The sequence below is a fragment of the Sarcophilus harrisii genome, chromosome 6 (assembly GCF_902635505.1).
Source record: "Sarcophilus harrisii chromosome 6, mSarHar1.11, whole genome shotgun sequence".
Classification (NCBI taxonomy): Eukaryota; Metazoa; Chordata; class Mammalia; order Dasyuromorphia; family Dasyuridae; genus Sarcophilus; species Sarcophilus harrisii.
Window position 1 is genome coordinate 13,738,640 of NC_045431.1, and position 27,331 is coordinate 13,765,970.

Sequence of the window (27,331 nt, forward strand, 5' to 3'; positions counted from 1 at the left end):
GTTTTAAATGCTCTCTGCTAAGCGAGCTGTCTTTTTACTCTTCTTGCTTTATTCAAGTCATTTTGAAATCAAATTAGTTTTACACCTGTAAAGTGAAGTGTTTTTTTCTTAGCTAAAAAGAGCTAGTTTAGGACAATCTCAAAGACAACAGACCAGATGGCATCAGCCAATAAAGCAAACTTCCTTCACCATTCCTCCTGCTCTTCCAAAGATATTACAGATAGGGCAGGAAACGTTTATTTGTTCCAGAGGTATCGGAATCTTGTTGACTCTCCCATCACTATGGTAGGGTAAGGAAAACAGTGGTAAACTTTGTTTTGCCACTTATTCTTAAATGATTACCTTTACTTTCTTTTTTTTATTATTAAATTAAATTTTAGTTGCATTTTAAGTTTTGTAAATTGAAGAGATTGCTCTAGATGGCCTCTTCTAAAGTGGTTACATCTATGATTCTATAATTACTACTTCTAGAAAAAGTTTCTGAAACATAGTAAACATTATTTTTCACATCTACACATTATTCTTTTTCACATCAGTGATTAAGTAGTACTTTTGCATTTGAGAAAATACAAATATGATGGAAACCTGAAAAAAGGTATCTGGTAACGTGTTGCAAGGTTCTGTATTCATCCCTGTGCTATTGTATATTTTCCCTTATTAATGACTGATGAAAATATGGCATGTTTGTCAACAACATGAAGCTGACAGGAATAGCTAACATCTTGCAAAACAGAATCGAGACCTAAAAAAGTGAATCTAATAAGATGGAACTTATTAGGCATGTACAGGAAATGCCGCACTTGGGTTTCAAAATCTACTGTACAAGTACAGGATGGTAGAGATTATGGCTACAAAGCACCTTACATGAAAAGGGCCCAGATTTATAAACAGTTACAATCTCAATACGAGTTTGACATTGTGATATCAGGTGCAGAAAAATGAATGTTAACTGTAGGATCTGTTAACAGAAGCATAGTTTCCAGAATAAATAAATCCTTGTTGACTTAAGTAGATAATCATAGTTGTTTCCAATCTGCTTTGATCAAGTCACACCTAGAATATTTCTGGGCACTGAATTTCAAGGTGAATGAAAGAGAGAAAGAACTGAACAACACTTATTAAGTGCTTGAGGGAGGGGAACAAAGTCAAAAGGAAAGTCAAGAAGCTTATATTCTAATAGGGAAGTCAAGAAGCTTATATTCTAATAGGGAAAATCACTTTGGGAATGGTGGTCAGGGAGGGGCACTTGGTCTAAAAAACATTAGAGTGGAGCTTTAAGCAGATGAACTCTTTCCAGGAACAATGGCAGAGCTGATTTGATCCCGGTTTTAGAAATGGAGAGCTCACAGGGCGAAAGAGGAGGGTATATCTGGGAAGACTGCTGCTGACGCTGTTGAGAAGACAGCCGAGTAGCAAGAATATTGATGAAGCTGCACTTGTGAGGAAACTCAAAAACATGCTATAAAAAGGTTCACTTAAAATATCAGAAATGTTTAGGCTGAAAAGAAAAAAATAAGACTTATTGGGGACATGATTATAATCTAAAAATATGTGAAGGACTATCATGTGGGAAAAAAAACGAGGGGGGAAAAAAAGGATTAGATTCGTTTTATTTGACTCAAGAGGGCAGAATTGGGATCTGTGGGTGAAAGTTACAGACACAGAACTTCCTAATAATTAGAACTGTCCAAAGGTGGAATGAGCTGCCGAGAAAGATAGCAAGCTTCACATCTCTGTAATTCTTCAAGCAGAAGCTGGATGACCAGTTGTCAGTGATGTTAAAGAGGAAATTCCTCCTTTAGGTAGGTAGAGATTGGATTATGTCACCCTGGAGTTCTTTTTCAGCCCCAATTTGATGATTCTATCTAGAATCATCTCTTATCCCTTAGAGAAAGGAATGAGGGATTTCTGTGGGGAAGACAGAATACCATACTTGAATTCTTAAGACCCACGGTCCAATCCTCATTTTGACATTTACCAGTTTCTCTACTTTAATCTCTGTGCCTTTGTTTCCTCATTTGAAAACCAGCAATAATAATATGCAATGAATATAATAGTTCAAAAAAACTACAGAATCTCAGAGTTGGAAGGGATCTGAAAGGTCAGACTGTACCTTGAACAAGAATCCTTGCCAAAAAAAAAAAAAAAAAAAACCATAAAAAAGAATAGCATGCTAGCAATTTATCCCAGTATTGTTTCTATCTAAACTTCATTGAAAGATGAGAATGAGATCCGTGGCACCTTCCTCTCCCACATCACTAAACTGCACTGGGTCTGAATCATTATCAAAGACTAAACTGTTATTCACCATCTCCCAGAAATAACACTGTTCCATGAAAAACTTATGAACAATTTTTTGAGTAGATTTTACCACCACAAATATTCATCATTTTCAGGCTACATGGGACAGTACATTTTCAAAATTCAGAGACCAAGCAGAAGAGATCAGAAATTGAGATCATATGCGAACCGGAGAAGGTGTATATTATTACTGTTTTTCTGTCTGCTATTGAATTCTACCACGGATGCTTTCAGACAGTCTACAGAGGAAGAGCTTACATTATACTACACATCCTGAACTCCAAAAAAAGCAGTTATTTGAACTATCTGGCCAGAATCCATGGAAGAATAAATATAAAAAAGTAATATCAGAAGAGCAACTTATCTGGGGACTGTTTAAATATGAACTCCATCAAAAAAGATGAGTAAAAGATTATTCATGACAACAATAATAAAATTATTAAGAGCAAGTAACAAAAAGCAACATCGTGGTTCGGAACAGATTAATCTAAGTAATTTATATTATCACAATATCAGGGGGTGAGGAAGCAGGGAAAGTAGAAGAAAAGAGCCTTGGAAAACTCCCAAATCAAAAAAAAAAAAAAAAAAAAGGTATATATTCTTCATTTGTTTCATTTTATGATCTCTCTACTACTTTCAAATTGGTATATGTTCCCTATCACCTAAACTATTTCTTACCTATTCCTCCCTCTTGATTAGAATATCTATCATCTTAAATGGGCTGACTCCTTTTCTTCATCTATGTAAAAATCATTCATCTTTTTAAGATCCAGTTCAGCTCTGTTGTCCTCCAAAGCTCAGAAAGGCTAAGTGTCTGAGGTCAGATTTGAATTCAAATCCTCTTGACTTCAGGACTGGTGTTCTATCCACTGTGCCATCTAGCTACCCCAAGTCTTTGAATTTAAAAAAAAAAAACATTAGAAATATATTACAATATGATGAATTTCCATTATAATCCTATAGACTTTATCAGGCTGCCAAAAGTTCAATCCATAAAAAGTCTAAAAACTCCCACTCTCAAATCAATAGAGAACCAAGTGAATGTTCCAAAGCAGAGCAGGTACAAAGTCAGGTTAACATTTTAAGGTAAGTATTTGTGTGGAGGATAACTTAGGGAAAGAAGAGAATGGAAGCTGGGAATCCAATTAGGAAGATTTTGCAACAGTTTAGTTCAGAAGCAACAATCTGAGCTAGAATGATAATGAAGCAAGACAAAGAATTGCTTAAAAGAAATAGGAAAAGTTAAATAAGAGGAAGGCTTGTTGAGTAAGATAATTAGCTGGGCTGACTGAAAGGATAATGCTCTCAACACAAATAGGGAAGTCTAGATAGAGAAAGAATGGAGGTGATTTAGGGCAAAAGTTTATTCTTTTCCAGGCAAGTGAATTTGAACTAGAGACATTTTTATTATAATTTTTGCATATATTTAAATACACCTTTCCAACTAGACAATGAGCTCCATGAGAACAGAGATAAAGATTTTGTTCTTCTCTGTATTCTCATAGCACATTTGTTTTACAGAGATGAATACTGGTGACTCAGGGAATTTCTGGTGATTGGTTCCTCTTTTAAGGGAAAAAAAATTCAGCAGTGTCCAAAAGAAAACATACCTCAGTAATAATATGAATACTGAATGGCTGACATAAATAAATACTTTATTTATGCTTTAAATGCATCTAGATAACTACAAAATTGCTTTTCAGAATTGCTAATTCCTCTCCCATAGAGTTCTTGACAGTAAACTTATAACTAAACAATATAAAACAATCTTTGCTGGACAATAACTTACAGTGAAATGCTCAATCTTTCAACTGAATATAATTAAAACTATGAAGCTATTTTAAGATACCATATGTTCTTCTCCCAATACAATGACTAGAATTGACAAATAGATGTATAATTTATATGTAGGTAATTTTATAAATATATACAATGTGTTGCGTGTATATGTGTGTGTACGATTTTATATATATTTGTACATAGATCTAGGAAATTTATCTATATACACGCTATATTTATACTTATATAAATCTCCATGGACATGCTATATGAGATTTTCTCTCTTTTTTGACCAAAGTATGCAATGGTCCTCCCTGGAAGGCCATTTAGCAAAGTTGAATTGTGAAATTAGACCTAGGAACAATAACTAGGGTACATCTGGTTGAAAATCCCTTGGTCACTCTGCTTTTTTTTTACTCTTATGAAAATAACCAGAGTCAGGTTAAGCTTGTTCAGACAGCCTAGAAGACACTTTTAAGTGGAGTTTAAACACCAAACCCCAAAAGACATTGTCCACAATCAATTCTTGTGAGCAACTTTGAGATTGGCAGATACCAGATTCAGTATGGGGGACATGAGACTTAGAATATCAAATTAAAACTGACTAGATAAGGCCTGGAGTCCAAAATGTTTGAAGTACTCATCTTCTATCCATATACAAAGATCCTTTTTGTTTTCAGTGGATGGAATTTTGTGAAAATGTCAACATTTTCATTGTGAGAGGTAAACAAGTACTCTTAGACAATGTCCTTTTATATTCAAACATATAGTTTTCTACTTTAAAATGTTTTTTTTTTTTCCTAGTTCCTTGTTATTCTGTGATATGACTGCAGTATCTGTTTGGGAATCCTACAAATCAACTTTTTTTTTCTTTGAAATACACATATAAATAATGTGTCCCCAAAAGTCTTAGAATGGTTTTAAGCTTTAATAGATTAATACCATAAGACAGTACAAAGACTTTTGGGTTGACCTATATACTCAAATGTTCAGTTTTCCTTTTGATTTCATGTTTACTATTTATACTCAGCTCTCTTAGCCACATGGAGATCATGGTAACATCTTACTTGAAATTCACACTATTTTTTTTTAAAATACCTGTCTTACCTGCAGTTCCAGAGAGTTCCACACTTAAGGTTCTTTCAATAGTCTTGTTCTCAAATGGGGAACCCTTGGGATCACTGGAAGATAGGGCACATTTATAAAAACAAGCTGAAATGGAGTTGCTGTAGCCAAATGTATCAATACTCCCACCCCTTTTTATACTGTTTGCCCTTCTTAATACTTACTTTGGTGACTCGGGTGTCAAAGGAAGTGATAAACTTGTTGGTTTGGCTAAAGAGAGAGGGGGAAAAAAGAAACCGATTATGAAATGCTGAAAATGATGAAGATGCTCCTTTTTTTTTTTTTAACCAGGTGTCTTCCAATAGCAGAATTTGAAATATGCCTGGGAACCCAAAGGCTGAACTAAGTAATTCACGAGGGGATCTTAAAATAGTTGGTCCAAGTCCAAGAACAAATGTTTATGGGGATGTTATGTTGGTAGCCATTTGAAAACACAGAAAACGAAAACTTTTCCCAAGACACGTGATCCATGTTAAAGAAGGGAAATTTCACACAATACCACAGGAAATTGCATTTTTCTCATTTAATTGAGAATATAGGATCTGGTTTGTCTAGAAATGAGAACAGCAGAGTAACTACAAAGCAACAGAACGTTATGAATATTCAGCTGATGTTACTTCAACAATGTACAATTTTATATCTAGCTCTGAGAATAGGTTGCTTCTATGAGGCCAAAACTCAGTTCAGAATGATCCAAGTTACAGGAAATTGTTTGCTGGATTATGGAGAGTGGGAAATGATGGATATCTGCAAAGGTGGTTTATCGAGGACTTTAAACACCTCCAATTCTGTAATATGAAGAAAAACTAGACCAAATTGCATTTCTATCTGGTGATCGTCATAAGAGTTCCAGTGAAAAGTCTCTTTCCCTCTTTGAATGTTCCTCACCAATTCTCTCTCTTACAGGAATTCTTCTTAAATTAGAAACATAAAAGATAACTTTCCTCACCCAAACAGAACTGACAATTGCTTTTCCTTTGGCAGCCATGTACAATGAACAGAGGGGAATTAAAAAAAAAAAAAAAAAAAAAAGAATGATCCAAAAAATTATGTATGGCGCATTTGCCTTAGAAGAAAGCTAAAATTTAGCCCCTTTATTTGCTTGTTTTAAGCACATGGACAATATTCAACAGATATTCAAGTAATTCAATCCATCACATGTAGTTGCTAAGATAGATAGAAACCGTTTTACTGTATTCAAATTAAAATCTGAAACAAAGTATTTCACAAAGATAAATTTTATTTACACATTGCAAGTCAGGAGATTAGATTTATGTTTTGAAATTAGCGAATGTTATATCATCATCTATCGAGTGTGCAGAAAGAAGTACCATTCCTCACAACCCTTTCTATATATTAATTACTTAGATTGATTGGGTTTTTCAAATAGAGATTAATGAACTGGCTTTATTTTTAGTTTGAGTTTGTTCAATATAACAAATCCCTTAAAATCATTTAACCCGTTTATAAATGGGCCTCTATTTTGGGGAAGAAAACTTTAAAAGCATCCTAAAGAATAAAATGGGTTTCTCAAAAATAAAATGGATTATGCACTTCCTTTTGCTTTATAACAAAATAATATATCTACTAGCTTATGATGGCCAAAATGCTAACACAAAGGTGCCTTATTTCATTTTATTTACATTTTTGCTCCAAACCTGTTATTCTTTTGTATAAGAAATTCTTTCTTCCACAGATTCAGACTTATAATTTCTTAATTATTTTCTCTCTTTGTCTTTTCTCTCTTCCTTCCTTCCTTCCTTTCTCCTTCCTTCCTTCCTTCATCCCTTCCCTCCTTCTTTCCTTCTTGTAACTTACAGTCCTCCAGATATGATTATAATACTCAAAGTTTAGATTACTTGCTTACATTCACACCAGTAGGGTCTGAAGCAAAATCTGAATCAAAATTTTCCTGTCTTGGACACTAGTACACTATTCATTTTCTCAGGGAGTTCTATATTGGTCAAAATGCATGAAGAGAAAAGGCAATCACATTTCACAAGATCAAATTCTAACAGGAAATGGCAAAAAGTTAGAATGTTGCTTACATTAAGTCCCCTGCTCTACCTTGTTTCTCATCTCTACACAATCTTGCTCTTCAGAGAAATAACTACTGAGTGACTACAGGGCCTGCAAATGGACTAAGAAACCAATCTCAGCTTCAGGATGTGGTAAAACCCAAAAGCCACATGTAGCTCAAAAGCAATCTGAATTTCAGGATTTTTTTTTATAAAACAGTAAGAGAATCATACATAAAATGTTGTTGTCATCAAAAAGGTAATATCCATAGTTCTTATTTAATATTTTCCCTATTCTTTTGTGCTTGATATCCTGCTTGATGATAAAAAAAAAATTCCTGAGGATTGGACAATTTCTTACTGGTTCGTAGGCATCAACAATATATTATTTGGAAAGCAATGCCTTTTCCTCAGACGCTAAGATTTCAAGTTGGAAGGCACGTCAAAGATCCTTTAGGCCAGCCCTTGCATTGTACAATATAGATAAGGAAGCTGATCGTGGGAGAAGTTTGTAAATGGCTTCAGGTTACACCTGTAAGCATCAGAGTGACAGGCTCAGGGGCTCTGCATCCAAGGCCAGAACTCTTCCCACCACCACTAGTCCCAGTTCCTACAGCTTTGGGATAATCCTCATTTGAATATTCACAGTAACACATGGAAAGAAACAATCATGCACAAGCTAATGACATCAATGGCAAGAAACATTTTCTCTTCAACAATAGCCACTCATAATACATTCAGTGAATTTGTCACTTTATCAAGTTACAACTATGCTCTAAAGAGAATGAGGGAAAACAAAACTACTTTGATTCTGATCAACAGGCAGGAAAGCATTCCCCTTAAACTTGATGGCCAGATTTGCTTTGTCGAATGCATGGACCATCTTGGAAGGGATATAAAAATCAAAGAGTGACCTGGGGATGGTCCATGAGAAATCATGCTTCTTAACCCTTTACTCTGCCCATTACAGACTTCATTTCCTAATTTCTGCCCTGCTCAAAAGCAGGAGAACCTCCAAGTTTTCATGAACGTGAGTCAGTGGAAAAACCAGTGGTCTGGAACGTAGATTTTATTTTGGGTCTAGAGAGGAAGGAATGGATAGAAAGTGACTAAGAGTTGGGGATCATGAAAAGCTAAAGGAGAGGTAAAACATTAAAAAATGCTCTCCAAAGACAGTATGTTTATATAAGAAAGGGAAGGAAGAGGAAAGGAATAGCAATTCGGTAGCCTGGGACTAAAAATGTTTATTTAAAAAAAATAACAAAACAACCACCACCATCACCACCCCCAAACAATTAACATACCTGGATGTAATTATCATGGTTCAAAACAGGGATCAGGGGTTGGGAACCTGTAGCTGGAAGGGGAAGTTATAGGAAACAAAAGAAAAACAGGGTATCTTTACACCTGCCACTTCAGAATATACCTATTTCCACTTTCCATTGTACTGTAACAAGTTCTACAGGTAGAATCAGAGTGGAAAACAGGCATATTTTAAAGTTAACAGTAACTTCAAACAAGCTCTCTGAGGACTATAAACCTATACTGTGTCTGGGGCAGTAAAAGGAAAAAAATTTGAAAATTACTCATGATAACAATAACTTGTATTTCTATTGTGCCCTAAGTTTTGTAAAATGTTTTCCTCACAACAGCCCTGTGAGGTAGGTAGTACAAATATTTTATCCCCATCCTACTGATCGTGAACCTGAGACTCAGATACATTAAATGAATTGCCCATGACCAGAGTAACTACAAAGGGACACAACCAGAACCAAAATCCAGGTCCCTTGGATCCAAGTCAAATCTATGAGCACAGATTCAAAAAATCTTTCAGGTCTGACTTGAATTACTAATTCCAGCTCAGGGCTAGACGAAAGAAAGTCAACGGATGCCGTATGTTCAGTTTAAGCTGGACAATCAACATTTTAGAAAGAAAGGGGAAAAGATGAAGACTTGAAAAGCTTATTCCTAAGATTATAATACCAACTAGCATCAATCAAGCAACAAGCATTTACTAAGCACCTACTATGTGTCAGCCACTGCGCTAAGTGAGAAGAATTCAAAGATAGGAAATGAAATAGTTCTTAATATCAAGGATTTGTATCTTTTCAAGAGTGAAAACATAAGTAATTCAATGAAAATTAAGCATTTATGTTCAGGAGAGGAACTATAAAGAAAGTATTCCTTGTTTCCCAAGGAATATATGGCAAATTAACCATGGCTTCCTCTATTTTTACACTGTTGGAAGAAAACTCTTCCTTCAACCTACTAAAAAAAAAAAAAAAAAAAAAAAAAAAAGCTCACTAATGAGTTGGCTGAGCCAACTTAGTAGACCTTTGCTTATCTTTATAATGTCCATATAAATATTACCTGATGCTGTAATTCTTACTCACTACTTCTCCCCTCACTCCTTATCCCTGCCATCCCCAGCACGCCAGCGTACATTTCCGATTCCTTTTGTGAGTTATGATTTAGATGCATATTAGCTCTAAAAAGTTATGTTAAAAAATTCCCAAGGAAGAGATGGCTTTTATCACTGGTCCTTCCTTCTGCAGTGAAGCGCTTCTGATTTTCTGTGTACAGCCAGCAACCTTAGAAGCACCATGTCTTTTTCAGTCACAGAGTTCCAGGGCCTCAACAATGACATCTCAGTCAGCAGGTTGCCTTCAAGTCCCAAGCCTACCTTGCAAATGATGCGGCTGAGACTGGAGATGGGGCTTCTTTTTGGAAGGGCATTTGTCTTTGTTGCTGTTCCTGCTCTCTGTTGGTTTGGTCTGAGGAGGGTCATCATTTGTAGTCAGATACTTGAGAAGCTCTGAGCAGGGACGCCTTTGTGGCTTCTGCTGTTGACAAATGCTCTTCGCTTTATTGCTCCATGAATTCTCGGTCTTAAAAACAAGGCATAAAAAAAAGTAAAATTAGTGAACTGAACCTTATCAGAATGGATATAGGTTTTCTGAAGAGATGAGATTTTCAATGAAGTGTTCAGTCTAAGTGTACTAGATCTATGAGCTGTGAATAATTGTTTGCAGAACAAGGAAAGAAAATTACATTTAAAATTCCTAAATGACATTTATGCAGCGTTTTATTTCATTTCTCCTACATTTCAATGTTCCTACTCAGCAACATGTAACTAACAAGACCCTACAGCGCCTTTACTGTGAACCCAAAAAAAGAGGCTGGTTTAAACCTTAATTTGCTGCTGATTGCTTGGGCCCAGTATCCACAATTCTCTTAAGTACCCCTAAACGCTCCGTTGTCAGTTACAGTGAACGGCAAGACAAACATTGTTTAATACAGCCCGCTAACAGAATTATGTCATTGCCAGTCTTCCATCCAATTAATAGCTGATCGAGATCTCTCACTCAGATCCTAGAATTATCTTTCTCAGTTAGACAGTTGGCCAAATGATGATCCTATATCTTTGAGTTCCTCATAAAAAAGACCCACAGCTCAGAAAAGTTGTATCATATACTAGACAAGTCCATATATGAAGAAAGAGTAAGAGACAAGGCAACTTCTCCATTCCTCCACCCCCAAATTAAAGCAAAATTTAAACTATTTAGAGTTTAAAGTAGTTTAAGTGATTTTTCTGGAACCCATTTTATTTCACGTTTGACATTTTTGAACTCTTTGCAGGATGTTAGCCAGAATAACACGTATAGATCTGTTGCTTGCTCATGACTGAAAGCATAAAACTCTCTGTTACTTTCCCCCTTTAATACAAAGATTAAGTTTGTACCTTAACAACCGCAGGGTTTGTCCTGATCCTATGATTAGTATTTGCATGATTCTGAGTACTGAGACCACTGCATTCATTATAACTTAGCTGAGTGTTGGCTGGAGCCAGTAAGAGCTTCTTAAGCTAGAAAATATCAGGGAAGGGGAAAAAAAAGAAAAGTTAGGCATCTTTAAGGATTATAAGACTTTATTAGAATTTTTAACATATTTACTTAAAATTAACTACATCAATCTCAACAAGTAGAGCACAAATAACTCAAAAAGAATGAAATAAAAACAACCTTTAAGGAAAGAGATTTGAAATTATATTTAAAACTCATGGAAGTGCTTCCTTTTTTGACATTCTAGATGGCGAAAGGGGGCTGGTGAATCCTTTGGTTTTTATTTATTTTTCCTTAAGCTACTGAAAAAATAGACTTTTCCCCTCCCCAAAGGGAATTCCCCACCCACTACTACTAGTAGGCAATAGTTCATTTGAATGAGAAAAGAGTTTGTGATGATTGTGAGAATTTGAGAAATAGGGAAAGAAATCCAATTATCCAGTTGAGGTGCTTATTGCTGAATGGAGGAATATATTATTTTGAACTGCATCTACCAGCTCTGTTAAAATTTAGAATACCATAAGATACATGGGAAGAGGAAGTAGGGCAGGAAACTGCTTATAATAGAAAGGGGCAAAGTAAAGCATTATGGGATCATAGACTTAGCCTTAGAAGGTATGGCTAAAACCATCTAGACCATTCTCTGCATTTTACATGTGAGAAAACTAAAAAACACAGAGATTAGGCAAATAGTTCCCAGTTGCCCAGTTAGCATGTGACAGGGGTAGGATTTCAATCTAGGGCTCTCTGCACCAGACCACTTGTACTTCCCTCCAAAGACAACAAAGTTGGCCATCTACCTAATGCTGAACATTCAAGTTGCTGTGAAAGGAATGGAATAGAGTATCTAACAATAAAGTGCACCTTGCTAAGGTACCATGTATTAAAGTGAACATACATCTATGGAAGATCTCAAAATTGAAGCACAAGCTACATTATCACCTCCATCTCTAGATTCGAAATCTCCAAATACAAAGTCTCCTTCCTAAAGTTCTGGGGTGTTTTAAAAATGTATAGGGAGGATATGAGGGATCTGTAGAGCAATGACACTCCATAACTGTATATGATATGGCCTGTGTTGTAAATGAAACAACAATGAACCTGATATATAGAAATGAAACATAGCGCTAGTTGATAAGACTGGAAGTCATGTATACCAATAACACATCCCAGAAATGCCAAGCATCATTGAATGCATATTTCTCCACTCTATTTAAATCTGCTGGAATTTTATTCTGCCTCAAGGATTAGGAAATTGCCAATTCCTCCATAAAAATCACTTCTTTTTTCTCCAACATCTATGCTAACTCCACTTCCTCACTGCCTATTTCAAAAAGTCCTTCAAATATGTTTTCTAAACCTATAACTCAGCAAAAGTTCTTTCCTAATATTTATTAAAGAGATATCAAAACACTATGAGACTTTTAGCCTTCATTCTCCTTTTTCTCTGGACAGTTTTTGATAGTGATGAACATTCCCTTCCTCTTGGATACTCACTCTTTCCTCAGCTCTCATGACATTATTTTTTGCTCATTCTCCTACTAATCTGACCACTCCTTATTTACTATGCTGGGTCATTATTAATCCCCTAGTGTTTTTTTAATCTCTTTGCTCTCTTACTGTTGGCAAACTCATCAGTATGGCTTCAGGTACCACCCTCATATAGATGACTCTTAAATCCATATATATCAAGGACTATTCTCTCTTCTACAATCCAGTCAAACTATCAAATGCTTGTTAGATATCACCTTTTGGATATCTCGTAGTCCTCTCAAATTCTGACTCAAAAGGCTCCAATGGATCTCTGTTTAATGAGTTCAGATGCTCTCCTCAATCACGCAGATCTCAACCATCCATGATGCCAATTCCATGAGTCTCTTGTCCAATTTTACCCAATGTGCCAAAGGCTTTCCTTGCTTTCTTGTGGCAAACAGAGAATACAAGCAGAGTATTCTATCTGTCCATCTACCATTCCTTTTCCTTGTTACTGCTCCCTTTTTTCTTCTTCTTGCTCTATATATCTCTGCTTATATCCTTTACTCTTCTTCTCAAAGGTTCTCATGGGTTACATATTGCAGCTATGCTCAGCTATTTCTTCACTGCCTTCTTTGATATTCTAATTCTTCAGAGACTGTTAAGTATGTCTCACTCCCATACAATGCCACTGAGAGAATTCTGGCATTAACAAGGTTGAGCTTTACGTCAAGGATCTTAAAAGATTTTGATTTTTTTAAAGACAATTCATACAATTTTCTTTATTTACTTTTGAGTCACCTGTCCCAGGGACTATTTCATTTTTGTCTTTATACTCCAAAGATCTAATGGGAATGTCAGGTATGTAGTAGGTGCTCAATAAATGACTGTTAGTTGATTAATAAATAAATCTCATAAAGATTTTGGAAAAATGGGGAAGTAGCTTTATAGGTAGATTCTTGAAGTTTTCTTTCTTTTTCCTTAAACAAGCATGAAAATATCCATATTTTCACTCTTGCCTTTGGAATTATCCTCATCCTTAGATACCTTCTGACTGCTCTTTCAAAGATCAATTGTGTCACTTTAAGCATCTATCTGTACTTCAGACATGTATTGTAATTTGGCTGTTTTCTCCATCTTTGTTTTTTTTTTTAGTGTAATTTCTACTTACTCTATAAATAAACCCAGACCATGATGCTAGAGTCCAAGTGTAGTAATTCTTCTGTTCTTCATGTTGAAATCATGGTTTCAAAAATCCTTGCACATCTTTTCCATTTTCTTTTCTTCTTTATATATATAATATATATAATATGTATGTATATGTGTACATATATAATATGTATATAGCTGTAGATATTCCTTAAATGACATCAGAATCATCTCTTGGCTGAATATCTAACTAACTTTTTTTTTAATGAGAAGAAGGAGGTTGCATGTAAGTGGCTGGTTGAGCTGAAAGATAGTCTTTGAAGAAGGAAAGTAGTTGGTAAAGATAGTTTTATTGCACATAAAGTGGTAACAAAAGTCATTATTTCCTGGGATACTTAATCATCTCATATGGCAATACTTGTGATAAATCTTTGAAAAATGACCATTGTGAAAATAATTGCAGCATATACACCAACATGGTCGTAGAGGATGAAGAGGTAGCAAAATTTCAAAGAATTGCATAAGAATCTCCAAACTAAATTCAAATCTAAGTTGAAACTCTGATTTAGCTGTAAAGGTGGAGTGGATGAAGATACCAAGAAATACACTAGAAGGTATAATCCAGGAATGAGAAATGAGAGTAATCTGAATTTAAAACAGAAGCATCATGAACATTTGGCGGGAGTGGGGGAAGAGCAGGATAATGGATCCATAGTGAAAATATGGGTTTAAATCACAGATTTGCCATCAGCTATCCATGAGGCTTTCTCTGGATCCTTTACTCTCTATGGATCTCTATTTTCTAATTTGACAAATGAGAAACCAGACCAGCTGGCAGCTCCGAGATTCTTTAAGCTTATGAGGTAACCACCATATAATGTCACAAAATCTAATTAGTTTTATTTTAAAATGGGAAAGTATTTATCGTTCCTAAATCAGATCCAAGAAGATTTGTCAATAAAAGGCATCTCTCCCCAACATGGAATTTATTCTCTTGGCTCCTAGCCTTTTTTTTTTTTTCTGTTCATGGGCTTCCCCATGTCCAAGAATCATCTACATCCTTTTCTCCATGCAGTTGGCTAGTCTTGATTTTACTGTCCTCAGAATGTCTTGCATCTGTTACCTTCTCAGAGTTAGACAGTCACCACTTTAAATCAGGTTCTCATTGCCTCTGGCCTGGGCTACTGTAATAGCGCTCTAATTGAACTCCTTGCTTCCAGCCTTTTCCTTCTCTAATCAATCCTCTACACAACCACCAAAATAATCTTTCTAAGGCACAAACCTGACCATGTCCCTTTCTTGCTCAAAAATCTTTCCTTTGCATATAGGAGAAAATATAAAACTCCTTAGCTTGGCATTTACAGTGCTCCACAATTTGGTTGCAAACAACCTTACCAGCCATATTTCATATAAATCGTCTTCATAAACAGTATATATCAGTCAAATTGGAATAGTAGCCAGTTCTTGAAATCTTTTATATTTCTTCCCCCATCTATCATAGCTCCAAAGCACCGTCTTCATCTCTCCTTTTCAAAATCCTTTTCTTCCTTCAAGTTTCAATTCCTATGTCTGGGAAACTTTTTTTAAATAATCCCAAGTAGTGGGGTTCTCTCTCATTTTTCTTATAGAATATTTCTCTAAGTACACATTTGGTTTCCCATATCCTCAGTAGAATGTTAAGTTTCTTGAGGGCAGGAACTCTTGCTTTTGGATCAGTAGCCCCAATACCTTACCCAACACCTCCCACGTAGCTTAATAATTCTCACCTTGCTGATAATTCTCTTAGGCATTCATCGTTGTATTTCTTTTCATTATATTACTTGTACCCATGACTTACCTTCCCTGCTAGACTGTAAACCCCTTGGGGGCCGAAACAACATGTTATTTGCCTTTGTGTGATATTCACTTCCTAGCATAGAGCTTTACAAATAGCAGTAACTGTCCTGAGTTAATGCTATTTGTAAAGCTCTATGCTAGGAAGGGGAATATAATTCATTTTTCAACAGCTTAATGAATGAACCAAATTATATCAGCTGTGCAAATAAAATTCACCCCCTATTATCCAAAATATTATAGATTGTTCCTATCATACTGACTATCCAGGTTGTGTGTATGTGTGTGTGTGTGTATGTGTGTGTGTGTGTGTGTGTGTGTGTGTGTGTGTGTGTGTTTGGTTTATACATTTAAAAAACACCAAGAAAACTTTAGGAAGACTGTATTTCCAACATTTTAAAGGCAGAAATTCTTAATATTTCACTCTCTGAACGCTCTCAGATTTGTCTGTTGTTTCAGTCTAAATTAAGAATCCAAACCTTATTGTTGCTACATCATACCCATGCAGCGGGTAGCCAGAGGCAACTCCAATTCCTGTTAAACAGTAGGAAGGGTTCTTACTAGAGACGGCTCTTCTGCCTCCTGAGTTGGAGGGGTGCCGTCGGGCATAGGCGAAGGGCTAGCATCATTGTCATTGGTCACATCTCCATCTGTCAGTGCATCAAATGAGGGCAATCCATCCTCATCCACAGGGAGACTGTCCAATGTTTCTGTGAGAACTGCTAGCAAGTTAGCTTCATTCTCTTCATCTATCTTCTGCAGAAACAGAAAAATAAAGAGAGAAGGAAAGAGGTGCTTAATCAGCAGGGAAGGAACCCAGGTTTACCCAAATGTGGCAGTGCAGAGGAAGCAATTCTTGAGAATGGTAGCCCATATGAATATCTCCCTTCACTAAGTTCATTACCCCTCATGGTCTGGACCACACAACTGGGACCTTATTGTATAATTTGAACCCTTGATTGTCAGAATCATGCACTTTTATCATGTCTATGTATAGACCAGAGTTGCTTTAATGGAGTGTTCCATATTTTTAACTAAATTCCAAATAACTAGCCAGTCACCCTGTACATGGGGGCATTGGGAAGGGAAGGGCTGGAGAAATCTGGCAGTGGAGGTCAGTGACAATTTATAGTCTTAGAAAGAATACCTACCCAGAGTCATATAGTTAATATATGCGATATAGATAATAATACAATAGCAATAATAGCATATTGCACAGAGGACCCAACCTGGAATCAGCAATCTTCATGAGTTCAAATCTGACCTCAGACATTTACTGGCTGTGTGACCCTGAGAAAGTGACTTACTCAAGCTTGCCTCAGTTTTTTCATCTGTAAAATGAGCTAGTGAAGGAAATGGCAAACTTATCTTTGCCAAGAAAATCCCAAGTATGATCATGAATATTTAGATACCATTGAAAAATGACTGAACACACACACATCTTAACCTTTCATTATGGAGTTTTTTAGTAATCTTGTTAAGCCAATGAACCTCTTCTTATAATATTACTTAAATACATAAAATAAAATACAGAGAACATATTAAACTGATTAAACAGATTAAAATAGACAAAATGATTAAACTGAAATAAAGGTGTCTTTTTTTTTTTCTTATTCAAGTTCATGGACCCCATGATATTTTTCCATAGACGCCAACTTCACAATCTTTCCCTGTGTAAAAGGCTGAAGTTTGAGCTCATTTTTCTTGTCCCTGAAGCTAGTCCTACACAACTAACTTATTTAATACCCTAGTACTGAATCAGTGTTATTCAATTTGAATGTGGTTAAATAATATGATCTTGTGGACAAATGGTTTCATGTGGATAAGCTTGCTTTTCCTTTTTGAAACATAGGCTCCCTGTGAGCAGGATCCATGTATTTATTTAGCTTTTGTTTGAAGCCTACAGTCATTGTCACAGAACTAAGTACATAGTATGTATGTTCAATAAATTCAGTGATGATAGTTCATATTCCAAAGGCTTTTTAAAATTTACAGAGCACTTTCCTTCTCACAGGTAGGCAAAGTGAGGTTTATAAACATTACACCAATTTTACAGATAAGGAAATAAGTTAATTGCTCGCTACCGATATGGAGTAAAGGGTCAGCTATGGGCCTCAGAGTCAGAACTTTGGACTCTTTTCCCTTTGTTCTACTTTTCACTCGCAATTGAGTTCAGGAAAGATAATTTTCTTCCTTTTGACCCAGCAATCCATTTTTCTTAAAATTTTATTTGATTCTGAACTTAAGAAATAAAACTAGTATTTCCATAACATGGTAAAATAGAGAAAGAAAGATGATTGCATACAAAACTAAAAATCTATTGGGGCAAATTTTAAGTATGCAATAATGTAATTTTCTTTATTTTTCCTTTTTTCATCCTTCCCACCTCTTTATTATGTGGATGAATGTATGTAAAATCTTTCTATCGGTATTTTATTTACCAGTTCTTTCTTTTTTATTTGGTCTGTTGATTTTCTTTAAAAGAATGTCAAACACACACACACACACACACACACACACACACACTTCAGACTTGATGCTATAATATTAACAACTATAGGCTAAATTATCCTGCACAGATTGTCTTACAAAATGCACCTAAGTTACTGACACGTAATGAAGCCAACAATAGCCAGACTTCCTTTCTTTCTGGCACTGAACTCCAGTTAATTGACCTGACAAAATTACAAGAATGAGAGAATAAGACAGCTAATCAGAAAATCAAATTGTATTGCTAGAGAAATTAGGCAAGTCTTTATCACATATACATTCCATTTTCATATAAAAATTGTTTCTCCTCATTTCTGATGAGTCTTTGTCCAAAAGCAAAAATCACAAGTTTGTAATTCATTGTATCTTTAGAGGCCGTGGCAGCATTTCTATTCACCTTTATTGTAATGACTGATCTTGAGGGCTTTGTTTTTGGATTTTTATCAATCTATCAACTCTGTGGTTCTTGAAGCTGACTTTGTCAATGACTTGTTTACGAGGATAATAGCACTGTTATTTAAGTTTTGTAATGTTTCTATATACTATAAGTTGGTAGATTTTTAATATCTAATCAGTGATAGAAATGTTGATTTTTCTTCATCTGGACTTATACATACTTATAGGATTATGTGATATATGGGAATAAACTAATGCCTTGAAATACTTGGTTCTCTAAAATATAAGTTACTTTTAAGATCATTAGAACATTATAGTCAGCTTCATGATCTAGTAGTTAAGAGTTTGGGAGCTGGAAGATCTGGGTTCAAATTGTCCATTGTCTGTAAAACCTAAGTGAATTATTTCTCTCTGGATCTCAGTTTCTTCATTTGTTACATAAGAGTCACATTCAATAACCTCTAGGCTTTCTTCCAGTTCCAAATTCTACAAACTGTTTAATATTAAAAGAAAAAAAAATTCTGATCATGAATAAAACTTGCCTTTCAAGTACCTGGGGATTATTATTATTATTATTATTTACTACAAAAAGTCTAAGCATGAAGTCAGCTATAAAATTATTCTTCACATAACTACAATGAAACCAAATGTTAGTTAAATCAAAGATAAATATTATCTTTTTTAGAATAATGTCTTTGTATTACATTTGATAAAATAGAGTTTGAATGTTTTTTTTTTTAAATCAGACATCTTTACACATTCCATACTTTTATAAATATGCTTCATTTCTCAAGAGGTCAAATAGTTGAAGACAAAAGTTTAATAATATTTATCAATATTTTTTTCAGTAATATAATTTAAAATTTATGATTGGTATTCCAAGTATACTATATGCTATATTTTTAATCACAAACTCAAATAGTTTTCCATGAATGTAGTATAATTCTAAGTAAAGAGTGCATGGAAAAATACTTTTAAATTAACTGTGTTTCATGGGTTCCTGCCAACAATTTTTAAACAACATATTCATTACAATGGTAGAGACCTTGGAATTTGATCATGTCATAATTCATTTATAAGACCTAATTAAACATAATTATTTCTATTTTTACTTAAATAGTGGTGATACGTATAAAAGTAGAAAGATGATTTTGTGAAGTCCTTGGGCAGAGCTTGCTGCAGCAAAATTATTCTTAAAATTAACAAGAAAAACTATGACTAACTTCAAAATATTGCTTATAGAACTATAGATATCAATAAATGGAGAAATATTAATTGCTCATAAGTAGACCAATATAAGAAAAATGACAATATCAAACTAATTAATTTATGTATTTAATGTTATACTAAACTACCAAACAAAAAATAAAGAAAATTTATCTAGAAGAACTAAAAGACAAAAGCCTTAAAGAAAATAATGAAAAAGTTGGAAAGAATGGGCCCTGGCAATAGCTGATCTCAAATTATAATAAAGAAAAAGAAGTCATCAGAACAATTTGGTATTGGTTAAAAAAATAGAGAGGGTGATGAGTGAAAATAGATTATATACACAATATACAGAAGCAAGTAGACTTATTTATTACCTTAGGGTTTGCTATCAAACACCGAGTTCTTGGATTCACTTTTTGATAATGATTATTATTAATAATAATAATAACAACAATGATAATAAAACTGCTGAGAAAATTGGAAAGCAATCCGATGAAAATTATGAATGGGGCAATTTTTCACATTATATAAATATAAGAAATTCCAAATGGATACACAGCAGATATTTTTAAAAAATGATATTAAAAGCAAATTAAAGGAACAAGGAAGAAATTGCTTTTCAGATAAATGGATAGAGGAAAAAAATGTTTACAGCCAAGCAGAGAGGATCACAGGTAGAAAAATAGTTATTACATAAAAATAAAAAGTTATTTCATGATCAAATCCAATGTAACCGAACCTTCTCCCCACACCACCTCCCTTTTTATTGTACAGGGCAACACCATCCTCCCCATCGCTCAATCCTATACTCCTCACTATTTCTCAAACCATATCCCCCATACAAGTTGTTGCTAATGCCTGTTGATTTTCTCCTCACAACATTTCATGTCCCTTTTTCTTCCAAAATTATTACCATTGGAGATCAGATCTTCATCAACTCACTCTTGGCTTACTGCAAAAGGCTGTGGCTGGGTCTGCCACTCTAGTCTTTTTATACCTTATTCCCCAATATACACTCTTCTATCTAGTAGTCTTCACCTTTTGTTAATCTTTTCCAATTAATCCTGCATCTAGTTACCTTACTTTGTATTTATTCATTTGCATGTTGTCTCCATTAGATTATAAATTCTTTATGGTCAGGGATTATTTTTTGCCTCTTTTTGTATCCTCAATGTTTAGCATAATACTTGCCAAGTAGTAAGTTCTTAATAAATGTTTATTGATTTACTTTATTAGAAGGAAATCATTAATTGGCGGGGGGGAGTCTTAGTAGTCAATTTCTTCAATAAGTCTCACTTCTAAGACTGATTCCAATTTTTAATACTAAGAACCATCCCCAGTTGATAAATGTTCCAAGAGTGTGAACAGATAGCTCTGAAGGGAAGAAATAACAAGCTAACTATATCTATGAAAATGCTCCAAATCACTTATGATCATAAAAATACAAATTAAAACAACTCTGAGGTTCTAAGTTCTATCCATGAACTTAGAGAAGTTGACCAAAAAAGGCTGAAAAAAAAGAGAAACTTTAGAGACTAGTGGGGGAAAGGCCTATTGATGTATTGTTGGTAGAGCTGGGCATTGCTGTAGCCACTGTATAAAGCAATTTGGAACAATGTCCCCCAAATTGCTAAACAGTGCATGCCTTTTCATACAGCAATTCAACCACTAGGTCTTATACCCCAGAGAGATCCTAAGAAGAATAAAAGGTCCTTTATGTTCAAACATATTTGTAGCAGCTCCTTACACGCTGGCAAAGAATTGAAAACTCAGGGAGTGTCATCAAGAGAGGGATGGAAACAAAAACCATAGGAAATGGAAGTAATTATATACTTTAATAAGCAAAAAAGGAGACAGTTTGAAAGAAACCTGGATGTACTAATGTGGCGTGGAATGAGTAGAACCGGATGAGTTATAGTGTGTATACTATAATATCAATAATCATCAGATCAAGATTCTATACTATAGCATCAATGATATAAAAATTGCTAATTCTGAAAGGGCAACACAATAACCAAACATGATTTCGGACAATTAATGATAAAAAATGCTACTCACCTCATGACAGAGAGTTGATAGGCTTATATATAGAATGAGATACAAGTTTTTGGATGTGAACAAAAAGGGAATTATTTTTCTTGATTATGTGTAATGTTTTTCTTTTTCTTTTATTTTATTTAATAGGCATAGGGAAACTGAATTTTAAGACACTTAATTTTTTTAAAAGATAGAGAATCAAAAATAATTAACAGGGAAAAATGTGTTTTTTTTGTTTAGATTTTCAATGTTTTCTTTAACGCTATACTACTATATATAAGAAAGCCAGATATCTGCTGGAAAATCTTTCAAGTTGGAGGTTTAAACAGACATTCAAGTGTATTGACATTCCCAAGTGAGAAGCTGAGTGGACACTAGCCCTCATCATGGCAATTTCAATTAGTTTTGTACAAGTTTCAACAATCAAACACCCCAGAGAAAGCAATGGATGTGACAAAGAGGACTCTGTTAAACAATTAATGTCACTTTCTATTATTGCTTCAGTCCCAATTTACAGAGCAAATAAATCAAAGTCACCACAGATGAAGCACACTGGCCTGTGAACACATGTCTGTTCACTAGCAACATGGCAGTGGGGAGCACATTAGTCAGTAAAATGACATTGCAAGATAACCTTTCCAAAGCTTAACTCTGCTATTGCTTCTAATTGTCTCAAATTATTGCTTTAACTGAAATATGCTTATTAGCAGCATCAAAGATAAGAAAAAGGAGAGATGGAAAATATAATCGACAATGGGCAATCGTACCCAGGGCTATAGTCTTCTGACTCAATAACAGAATTGGAATCTTTGCATTGATATCAGGAAGCACAAAGTAAAGGTATAAAATAGCATGATATACCTTTTCCCCATTGTAGCCCTGCAATTTTTAAGGATATTTTCCCATGCTGGGATACCACGTCCTGCTTTCCTTTATACTATGAAACTCTATTCGTAAGTAAAGTCCTATCTAATAATAAGATGATGCCTTCCAAGATTCTCAGAAAATGCACATAAAATATTATTTAGAAGTTTTATTCTTGCAAATGTTTGCAGTATTTACATTGACAAACAATAAATATGGTTATGTGTCTATTCACTATTCAGCAAGTAAAAAAAGTTTTATTGCTGAGTAGGGTTTCCAATCATAAAATCATCCATAGTTTAATTACTAAACCATTCCTTATAATTAATAATGACATATCCTAATATAGTATGCTTTCTGGGGTTGCTCTCTAACCTAGATTAGGATTCTAGGGTAACTCTTAAGGGTCGAATTTTTTAGTACTGTAACTAATGAGCCCCTATCAGTGTGCTCACTCTTGCTTATCAGTTAAATAATTCTCTCTCAGAAAAGGTATTTTCTAAGCAGGTATGTAGCAAGGAAAGTTGTTATTCCTATACCCCCATTCCTATACCAAATCAGAGATGCCCTCTCCTCTTGAAACAACAATGTTTCTAAAAACAATAACTTCCAATTTAGAAATAATATCTGGCCAAAAAATAAATTCAAAGCTCTTGGTTATGGGAAAATTTTAATTTTTCATGTCATTCTAGTGAGAATCTCCTTAAGTATAGCTCACTGACAGGTTTTGAAAGTGTGTAGCTGATATGCCTCTTATTTTCTAGTGCAAATACTGCTTTCTGACTTCAGTGGAGATTTCTGATCTTTCAAAGTTCACAAAGCTGTCTCTTGGTTGATGGGAAATAGGAGAAAAACTATTCCCACAGACCATTTCCCTTTCAGCTCTTAATTGCTAGATTCAACTATTACTTTCTTGACATGCAGGATTCTGAACTAGCCATGTATATCTGAATCTTTCAGCCAATGACAGGTATTTCCTGTGTATCATCATTCAATGGTCAAAGAACCTTCATTCCTCCTACATGGATTAAGATTTTGTTAACAATTAGTTTTTTCTGCGATTATGTTAATTGTCCTAGGGATAGAAATCCCCACCCTTATAGTAACAATATTCATATCTGCTAAATGTTACTGACCTAGCACACTACTTTGTACATAGTAGGTAATTAATGGATGCTGAATGAACAATGATTGAATTAAATAACCTACAGGAGGTTAGTGATCCCTCGAAATTCTAGAAAAATGTAGTCATATAAGGGTAGATTCTGACTCTTACAAGGGATTCTTAAATTCTACTTCAGAATTTAAACTTAGGGCCATTTTACTCTGGAGAAGCCACAATCAGACACCTATGAGAGAGAGAGATCTGGTGAGAGAGAGAGACAGAGACAGAGACACAGAGAGAAAGAGATACAGAAAGAGAGAGAGAGAAACAAAGAGAGACAAGACAGATAGAAGGAAGGGAAAGAGGAAGAGGGAGAGTAGGAAAGAGAAAGTGTGTATGTTTAGGGATAATAATAGTAATAAAATCCTTTACCCCAAGTTGTAGTGGGGCAGGAAAAGAAGAACTCAATTAAACTAATGAGGGAGACAAAGTGTTGCATATTCAATAGTTGCTTAAAGAGACAACCATGGAGTAAAAAACTGTATGTGATGGTCCAGTGATATTTAAATGTAGGTTATATGAAAAGACCATGCCCTGCTTATTATAGTAATTTTTCTGCATTTTGTAGAACTGAAATTACACTCTGCTTCCTAAGATTCTCACACTTACTTGATCTCTGTTTGATAAAAATAGTTTAATAGCCATTTAATCACAGCTTCATTATCTTAGTTCCCTTAATGCGAATTAGGGCAAGAAAACACTGGCTTGCTCATTATTCAAATCATCAATAAGAAAGAGAGATACTATGGTCTTTTCATCATTCATTAATCTGTTGCAATATCTGAGATACTATTTGCTAAAAATATCATTCAATTTAAAAAAATCACTTAGCTTCTTTTTGAGACTCCATTTCCCTATATGTAAGATTTCAAAATTTTGCTACCTGCTCTCTCTTGACCTCAGATTATTACTGTGTTATAGATCAAAGGAGGGTGGACAGAGTTAATAAAGGATGAGGGAGAAAATACTCCATGAGATATGAATTCTTAAAAATAAAAATAAACGATCAATTCTTGATTATGCACACACAGATTATACATATTGTCTACTAAAAATCTTTATGTTGGGCCAGTTATTCCATGATCACCAGCTACCTATGTTCCCATGTAGCATATATCCTATAGTGTATATACTAAGCAAATTGGTTTGTGCTCAGAAATTGCAAACTATTTAACTTTTTAACTTAAGTAAGGCATAATTAAGAAATAAAATCTGCTTTAGTCTATGAATGCAGATTTAAAAAGATGAATTCATTCACTAAAACAGTTTGCAGAATTAGCTTTGTAAAAGGATTTGTATCTGCATCGAGAAATTTAAAATCTGATTTAGTCCCAAGATTTTGTCTAAAATAAAGTATTGGTCATTTTCTATACTCAAAAGACATATGAGAAGAAAATCTTCTCTCAGGTTAAATCTAACAGTCCTGCTCATCTCTAATGAAATGGAGCTCCACTCAATCATTTTTGTCTTCACTTCTACAAGCAAACTGAGACAAAAAGGCCATTTCAGTCTTTATTTTTAGCCTCACACTATTCCAGCATTGACAATGTATGAGCACTTGTATCATATAAGGGTTTAGAATCATAGTATTTTCTAAAGTTTCTAAGGCTACAAAATTAATTAACTTCTGGCTTAAGCAAAGCATAATTAGGAACTCAAACCTGTCTTTTGCTGCACCTATTTAGGGAGCCCTGAGGATTGAGAAGAAAACAAAAAACTCCAGATTTCCTCTCTCATGCATGCATATGATTACAATGTATGTCAAGCAATCAACAGCATTTAAATTAACACCAACTGATTGTCAGACATTGTGCTAGATGCTGGGGATATAAAGACAAAAATGAAAGACTCCTCATTCTCAAAGAGCTTATATTATATCAGGGAGGCAAAATATACCCATTGGAGGCACAGAGACAGTCAGTCAGTAAGCATTTATTTAGAACTTACTATGGGATGGATGTTGTAGAGATGCAAAAAAAAAAAAAAAAAAAAAGACAAAGCACAACGCTTGTCCTTAAGGAGTATATCTTCTGATGGGAGAGACAAACTTTAATAACTAAATGCACAGAACATACAGAACAGGTGGAGGACAATCTAAGAGGAGGAAGCATCAGCTGCTGAGAGAAAAGGCCTCTGGGAGAAGGTGGGATTTGAACTTCAAGAAATGGAGGGAAACCATTGGAGATCAGTGAGCAGGGAGGTGACATTGTTAGATGCAGGCTTTAAAAATAATCTTGGCAGCTCAATGGAAGGAAGAGTAGAATGGGGAGTAATCTGGGATAGAGAGAATGGGGTGCCTTAAAAGGCACTACAGTAATCCATACAAATTAGAGGGAAGAGTTAAAAATAACATCACATCTGTAGTCCTGGATAGCTGGGAGAATGGTGGTGCCCTCTTTAGCGACAGGAAAGTTAATTCAAAAGAGGAGGGTTTGAGGGTAAATATAATGGGTTAACTTGAGATACCTATTAGATAGTCTGAGAGGGTCAAGAGGCAGTCAAAAAAGTGTCTATAGCTCAAAAGAGACTGCAATTGGATATACACATCTGGGAACCAGCTGTATAGAGATGATTATTGAAGTCATGGGAGCTAATGAGATCACCAAGTGATATAGAATAGATATATACAAGGTAGTTTAATACAAAGAAGTTAGGCAGTGTAGTGGATAGAGTGCTGGATTTGGCGTCTAAAAGATCAGATCCAGTCTCAGACACTTGTTAGTTTATATGATCCTGGGCAAATCACTTAACTTGTCTCAGTTTCCTCAAATGTAAAATTGGAATAATGATAGCATCTACCTTGAAAGGTTCTGCTGAGGATTAAATGAAATGCGATAATATTTGTAAAGCTCTTTCACAGTGCCTGGTACAACATAGGTATTATATAAATATTTATTTCCTTCCCAGTTATAGATGAACGATATCAGCTGGGGGATTGGGAAAGGCTTTGTGTGGGAGGTATTTGAAGTGCTTCTAGAAGGAAAAGAAGAATTCTATGAGGTAGAGGTGAGAAGGGAATGCAATCCAAACATGGATCCTGTCAATGATGCCATGAGAGATGGAGTGTCACAAGTGGGAGAGGAGAGAGAAAGAGAACTGAGTGGGACCACAGGGTGCTATATGGGGAGCAAAAGTAGTAATACTAGATAGGAAGGTTGGTGCTAAATTGTCAAGAGCTTTAAAAAACCAAACAGAGGAATTTATATTTTACACTCAAGGTAATAGAGAAGTAATGGAGATTATTTAGTAGGAGAATGACCCGGTCAGATCCGTGCTGAAAGAAAACGACTTTGTGTGGAGGACAGATTACAGTGGGGAGTGACTTGAGGAAGAAAGGTCATTACAATAGTCCAAGTGTAAAATGTGCTTTAGTTCTATTATATGATTTTAAATAATCTTTATGACATCCTTCTGCTCACTGATTGATTTGGTCAGGGAAATATGAGGACCCAGAACAGCGGTTAACAGCAACTAATACTTGGTCTCCCACTATTTCCCCAATAACATTTTTATCCATGAGAAATGTAAAAACAAAACAAAACAAAACACAAATGAACGTTAAAGGCAACCCATCTAAAATCAACTTTACATTTTATTTGATCATCCTTCTCAATCCTCTTGCTATCTACTTTGGCAGCTCTACACACACA

General features: G+C 34.9%; 1 protein-coding gene across 9 annotated transcripts in view; it reads right to left on the bottom strand.

Moving 5' to 3' along the window:
* PPARGC1A (PPARG coactivator 1 alpha) overlaps positions 1-27,331 on the bottom strand; it is a 739,235-nt gene that overhangs the window by 26,896 nt on the left and 685,008 nt on the right. For all 9 annotated transcript variants that reach the window (XM_031942840.1, XM_031942835.1, XM_031942839.1 and 6 more), the window contains 5 exons: positions 16,082-16,276; positions 10,966-11,088; positions 9,907-10,111; positions 5,370-5,415; positions 5,188-5,261 (listed from right to left, as the gene is read on the bottom strand). In XM_031942840.1, the coding sequence (XP_031798700.1) occupies positions 5,188-5,261; positions 5,370-5,415; positions 9,907-10,111; positions 10,966-11,088; positions 16,082-16,276 (643 nt within the window). The remainder of the gene's footprint in view (positions 1-5,187; positions 5,262-5,369; positions 5,416-9,906; positions 10,112-10,965; positions 11,089-16,081; positions 16,277-27,331) is intronic.